The 6,311-nt window shown below is 46.1% G+C and overlaps 1 protein-coding gene across 1 annotated transcript; it reads right to left on the bottom strand.

Annotated features, from left to right (window-relative positions):
- Positions 1-304: 304 nt before the first annotated feature.
- Positions 305-6,074, bottom strand: Plk2 (polo-like kinase 2). The gene is made up of 14 exons (NM_031821.2): positions 5,686-6,074; positions 4,985-5,092; positions 4,722-4,838; positions 4,388-4,517; positions 4,135-4,222; positions 3,593-3,688; positions 3,283-3,481; positions 3,046-3,193; positions 2,649-2,746; positions 2,275-2,404; positions 1,800-2,040; positions 1,557-1,686; positions 1,234-1,344; positions 305-1,100 (listed from the first exon to the last, which is right to left on the bottom strand). Exons 1-14 carry the CDS (start codon positions 5,944-5,946, stop codon positions 909-911), a joined length of 2,049 nt encoding a protein of 682 aa, NP_114009.1. The 5' UTR covers positions 5,947-6,074; the 3' UTR covers positions 305-908.
- Positions 6,075-6,311: the final 237 nt, after the last annotated feature.

The raw sequence follows: 6,311 nt of genomic DNA, 5'->3' as shown, positions 1-6,311 counted from the left end.
TATTCTGATTTTTGCCTCAAAGTTAAATGACTCTTGAAGAGCTGTTTTTGAAACAAAGTGGTTTGGAATTCAGCAAGGGTGCAATTATTTAGGTGGAGGGGTTGTAAAAAGTGACACAGTTTTATACTCTTCTCAAGTTAGAGCCACTCGAAAGGTCCATAATTATAACTATGGCATTCAAGACCGATTTCCTAGAAGTGTCACTAGGAAAAGTAAAGTTTCTAGTTCATGTGTTCGATATCATGCTGACGTGCCAAGCTTCGATGGTGCGGTGCTATGCAGGAGTAAGGACAGGAGACCACTGTTTCTATTTCATACTCTTTATTGCCAAGAGTTCAAAATGGTCAACATAAAAAAAAAGACATCTTGATAATAAATACTGCTCTTGGGGCTGTAATAAATAAAAAGTTTATTAACAAGGAATGCACTTTTCCAGCCACAAGTGTATTCAAAAATAACCAAAAAAAAAAAATATGTATGGCCATAGTTCACAGTTAAGCAGCCAAACAAAAGCTGCTCTGATTGTAGCCTTTCAACAGCGAGGGAGCTTCCTCCCTTCTCCCTCCCCTTCAGGAAGTTTATTCACAGTTCCAAGTCTTCCAACTGAAAACACTCTCCACAGAGAGAACTTCAGAGTCAATGCGTCTGTCTGCAAAATTGTCCGATAAACTTTGTAAAGACAGGTATCTCAAGGAAAACTGTACTTGGCTCCACACTTAAGATTGCCCAAAGTCAACTGTCCACCTTAGGCTGGTCTGGTTCCAGCAGTCCAGCAGGCCACAGACGACTCGTATTCGTACCAGCACCTGTCCGATTTCTCTAGCATGCTCCGTTATCCCTCCACTGGCTTCCCTGTTGATCTCACAGTGGAAAAGAGCCCCCACGAGGTCCGCTCTAAAAGAGGTTTTTCAGTTACATCTCTGCAAGAGCATGTTCAGGGCGTATTCCATTCGATGTTTCAATTCTAGCGAACAGCCAGACATCAACAGGGTCGTCAGTCTGAAAGTTGTAGATATCCTGTCTTCGTTGATGTATGTGAGAAGGTATTCTTCATTTTGGTTACAGATAATTATCTTTGTATGATCGTGGTAGAAATTCACCTTTAAAAACATAGACATAGACATTAGAGCTTGCTAAATAAGAAGTAATAAAGGTTCTGCCAAGAAAGTAAAGTGGCTAGGTAGAAAAAGATTTCGGGACCTAGACATGTAGGTCCACAGAAGGCTTGGTTACCTGAAATGTGCCGTCATTGAAGAGCATCATTAAGGCTTTATCAGACTTTAACCACTGAAGGAGGTAGAGCCGAGGTCTTCGAATGTCAGTAACACTAGGGAGATCGCCACCCTGGAAGAAGTCAGGAGAGGGTTAATGCCTCAAACTTAAGCCTCAGAACGGCCTCAAGCCTCAAGATTCCTGACCTTGCCTCAAAGAGTTTCTGACTCTGCACTGCAATCTAAGGTAAGGCATGAGAATCTAAATAAAATCAACTCCGAAGGGATGCAGATGCTACTAGTTCTAGACTGCTTCCCACCTCTCTACTGAGTCATGGTACTTACATCCATGAGGTTCTCCTCCATGTAGTGGGAAAAGTATTTCAGCACCGTCACTTGACTAATAAATTGTTCGGGGGCATCTGTTGCTGGGAAAACAGAGCATTGGCCAAGTTCCGCATAATAGTGAACTGTCCTAGAAATCGGGAGGGAGAGAAAAGAAAGATTAGAAGCAATTCATCACTGTTTCCAGATTTCCTTCGCACAACAGCAGAGAACTGGTAGGCTGGGCTAATCGGACACACTTACTTTTTGTCTGGAAGGAGGCTCATGTGAGCGCCGTTGTTGAAAAGGACTCCAACAGTGTGGTCTGAGAGCTGGTATCCAAAGCCGTATTTGTTGGAGTAGTCGACCCATTTGGTGACCCACTGAAAGGACGTGCTCAACTGCTCTTTGGGAATACAGTCAGCTTCAGGCATGTTTTCTAGACACCCTCGAAGGACTCTTGCCACTGTGTCTGCAACACTTCCCATGGTGCTATCCTCAAGGCCTACAAAGTCACAGAAACGGAAATGACAACATTGTTTATAACATTATACCCCAGGATCAGGAAATGCTGTTTCCCTCCACTAATTTGAATGGCAGAGAAATAGAAATCATGGTTACTCAATGTCTTTCCTCTAATTCTATAATTTTATTTCTATGTTAAATTAGATTACGGAATTGACTCGGGTTACTCAGCCCTAGTTTATGGTTTATTTAAAGTATGGTTCTGAGCACTTACATTCACTGCTGCTGCTGCAGCTGCCCAGCGTCCCTCTAACTATCATCCGGATTGCATCTCCAATCTGCTGTTTGTTTTCCACTGCGGATGTCCCAGATTTGGCAAAGGTAGTTGGAGGAGGCTGGAGCTCCTTGAAGGGAAGAGAAGAGCCATACAGTGAGTCAAGGGGCTAGGTCTATCTATATTTGAAATTTCAGGTTCACCTAAAATTATAATAATTACTGGGAAAGCTTATCAAAGAGCAATGGATATAAGCCAGAGAAGTCAGCTGCGGTATCCTGACTTAGAAGCATTGCCTCAGCCCTAATAAACACCAAAATGCTGGCTGTCCAAGACTGGAAATGACCGTTTCATTCTGAGCCTCCCCAACATACCTCATCTGTTCTGTGTTTGCTGGGTTGCTGGGTTATCGATGTTTTCTTCAAATCATGCCGAAGCTTGTAGATGTCTTCATCTTCCTTAGACACTTTATCTGTAAGTCAAGGGAAAGAATCGGGCATGTTAATTTATCTCAACAAGGGTGGAACAGAGTTAGGGCTATGTCACCAGTGGCCTCAGCTGCACCTATGCAGGCAGCACACGTCAGTGTTTACATAAACGAAAGCTATCAATTAATTCTGTTGTATAGTTACTTGGCTATTAGTGTCTCGGAGGTCAGCAGTACACAAATATGATGGAGAAATTACCCTAAAGGTAAAGTCTCCACTCAGTCACATCAGACTTAAGGGTGATCTAGGGTATGGAAAAGGAGGAGGGGGTCTGGAAACTTACTGTGTGTGTCATTATATCTTGCTTTGTCCTTTTTGCCACCAAAAAGAGCGGCAGCAGCTTTCTTAAAGAAATTCTTAGCTGGGCTTGACAAGTGGAAGTCTGGAACTGTGTGGCAACAGCTAGAAGAGAGTCTGTCTGGAGTGAAGCCCTGTGGAACCAGAAGAGACAGTCAGAAACCTCTCCAGCAACCAGGGCAATGGCACGCAATTTTAAAGAAAGGCCAAAGAGTGTGCTGACCTGCAGAAAGAAGTCATGCCGAATGATGTCATCCAAACTGGGGCGGTCCTCTGGGTTTTTGGACAGCATGCTGGCTATCAAGTGCTTGGCGGGGGCCAGTAATGAAGACGGCATTGTATATCTTGCTTCTCTTATGCACCTGTACGTTTCTTTCAGATTTGTTGTTTCGAATGGAGGTCTTCCTAGCAGCATTGTATACCTGGATACACAGAAACATGTCTTCAGAAATGGTCAAGAAGGAACTCTTTGAGCAATCACCACTGAGTCAGATTTGCTATTTTCTTTTAGGCATTCTGGTGCATTTACTTACATTACACAGCCTAAGGCCCAGATGTCTGATTCACAGCCATGTCCTTGTTTGTTGAGGACTTCAGGGGAGAGATAATTTGGGGTTCCACATATTGTTCTGAGAAGACAGAATATAGCACAATCTCGTTAGGAACTATGACTTTAATTAAACTTGTTCCACCGGGGATGACTCAGTGGGAAATGAAACTTGAAATTCTTTGCTCAATTTCTACTTAACTATTTCTTTTTAGTGCTTTTATTTGACCCCAAGCTTCTTTTGGTTCTGTGTACAATTTTCTCAGCCCATATGACAGAGTGTTTTTAACCAAATGAGACCAGATAGTGTGTGTGTGTGTGTGTGTATCAGACAAACTTAAGCATTTATTTTATTGATTGCCTTAATAATCAATTCAGAGGTGTAAGTTACCTAACACAGAGTGGACATTGGCTCCTTTTCAATAACACTGCTGTGGTGTGCAGACTGTGGTGTGAACTTACTTTCTGTGAACTAATAATAGGGGTGTATTTGGTCTCCACAAAACCCAGGCAGGACATGACTCTCACCTCCTTCTGTGTTCCAAAGGTTCCAGTCTGGCAGCCAAGCCGAAGTCTCCAACCTTCAGCTCCATGGCCTCATTAATAAAAAAGTTCCCTAGAAGGTAAACAAAACCAAGTGTGAACTCCCTTGGAGGCCTGCATCATCCACACTGTCCACCGAAGGCACCCAGATCCCAGTTTGCAACACTAAAAAGCCCAGAGACTGGAAAGCCCTACCAGTCTCTAGCCCCTCCCCCAGCTGCTGCAGCAAAAGGCTTACCTAGCTTGAGATCCCTATGCAAGATTTCTTGTTCGTGAAGATACTTGAGTCCCGACACAATCTGCCTGAGGTAGTATCGGACTTCTGGCTCTGTCAACACCTTTCTTGCTTTCAAGATATGAGCCATGGACTAGGAAGAGAAAGGGGGAAGGGTAAGGGAGAATTTGTCAAATGAAGTTACGTAGATCAAGCTTCCCTTTGCTGGACTAGTGATGCAGGCTCATATTGTGGGAGAATAATTAACTGTCACGGCTAAAACCGCAGATAGAATGTAATGCAAATACCACCCGGGCTTTCTGTTAGCAAGCGCACTGACCCAGGAGTTAACACTCACCCTTCTACTGCAGTACTCCAAGAGGATGTAAATGTTTTCTTTGTCTTCAAAGTAGTGGTAAAACTGCACTACATGCTTATGGTGCAGGATTCTGTGAAGCTCAATTTCTTTGTCGATCTAAGGAAAAAAAAAGCAAGATAAGGCTTATTAGCCTCTCGTCTTGTCTGGAGAGACAGTGCTTACACATTCAGAAGACATTTTTCTAACAGGGTAGGGCCATCCCTGCACACAAAGAAAATACTTTACTCAACAGTCATACGCACCTTTTCCCTTTGATGAGGTTTAGCTACTCTGCTGTGAGGGATAATTTTTGCAGCGTAGACTTTGTTGTTTGTCAGATCTGTCATTTCGTAACACTTTGCAAATCCACCCTGGGAGGAAACAAAGGCGAGATGGAATTGAGCATGACAAAAAGAAAAAAGAAAAAAAAAAAGAAAAAAGAAAAAAAAAACCCGAAGGACCAACGTTTAAAATAAGTGATTATCAAGAAAAAAAATGGGGGGCGGGAGCAAAAAATTGAGGAACAGAGAGGGTGGGCAGAGCGAAACAATCTGCTTTGTAAAATGGTTTTTCAGGAAGGGAAAGGCATTCCTGGAAACCAGTCCAGTTTTCTCGTTTCCCCTTTACAACGAACTCTAAGGAGAAGGGAATGGAAGGGAGAAAGGGTGGAAAAATGCCCTCTGAAGAAATTTGACAGGCTAGCTCCCCCGGGATCAGGTAGTGAGAGCCCGGGTCAAGGTAGAACGTCCTGAGTCCTCCTTCGTAGACTGGGAGGAAAACAGACTGAGGATGCACACCGGATCCCCAGCGCTCAGAAGCCCAGGAGGGCAGGAGTGGGACCTATGTCGCTCAGGGAACTAGACAGCTGAAGGAGCGAGAAAAGCGGGCGCTGAGTCCCGGCTCGCTCAGCTTGCCCGGGCAGCCCGCCCTCCCGCCCCGCAGCCTGGCGCCCGCGGCTCCTCACCTTGCCCAGCACTTTGCCCCGGCAGTAGCGCTTCCCCGTCGTGGGGTCGACTATAATCCGCGAGATCTCGGGTCCGGAGTGAGAATGGTGATGATGGTGGTGTGGGGCCGCCGGGGTCACCTGGGCTTGGGACTGCCCGTCTTCAGAAGGCTGCTGCGGTCGCTTCTTCTTTGAGTCCCCGCCGCAAGCTTTGCCCAGCGCCTGCTCGCACATCTTGGTGCCGGCGGCCGGCTGGTAGGTGATAGTCCGCAGGAGCTCCATCGTTGCCTCGCTACCCGACACTACCTACTGCCACCTCCGAGGCGCGGACACGCGTCCGGTCTAGCCCTGTCCCTCGAGCCCCAATCGCTCTCCCTACTCTCTAGTCCGACGTCCGGCTCCTCTTCTGCGAGCGAGAGCCAGCAGCGAAGCTTTAAATACGCGCCTGCTGGGTGGGGCGGGGCCTCGTGACGTCACGAAGAGGGCTCCACCCACCCGCCCTGGAGTGCGCACTGTGGATAGATGCGGGGTAGCTGCGTGGCTATCGCGGGCTTTGGCCTGGCTTGGAGGCGGCGGTACGCAAAGCTCCCGCGTTTCGTCGAGTGCCCTTACTTTGGGCGTAGAAAACAGAAACTCAAGGGCGAACG

The sequence above is a fragment of the Rattus norvegicus genome, chromosome 2, assembly GCF_036323735.1.
Source record: "Rattus norvegicus strain BN/NHsdMcwi chromosome 2, GRCr8, whole genome shotgun sequence".
Classification (NCBI taxonomy): Eukaryota; Metazoa; Chordata; class Mammalia; order Rodentia; family Muridae; genus Rattus; species Rattus norvegicus.
This window is presented reverse-complemented; position numbering and strand designations above follow the sequence as displayed.

What these genes read in the sequence shown, in the direction of transcription:
- Plk2 (NM_031821.2), bottom strand. Translation starts at nt 5,946, where the DNA reads ATGGAGCTCCTGCGGACTATCACCTACCAGCCGGCCGCCGGCACCAAG. An exon ending in TGGGCCTTAGGCTGTGTAAT is followed by an intron (nt 3,482 to 3,592) that starts GTAAGTAAATGC and finishes CTGTGTATCCAG; the next exon opens with GTATACAATGCTGCTAGGAA. An exon ending in GGCATGACTTCTTTCTGCAG is followed by an intron (nt 3,194 to 3,282) that starts GTCAGCACACTC and finishes CTGGTTCCACAG; the next exon opens with GGCTTCACTCCAGACAGACT.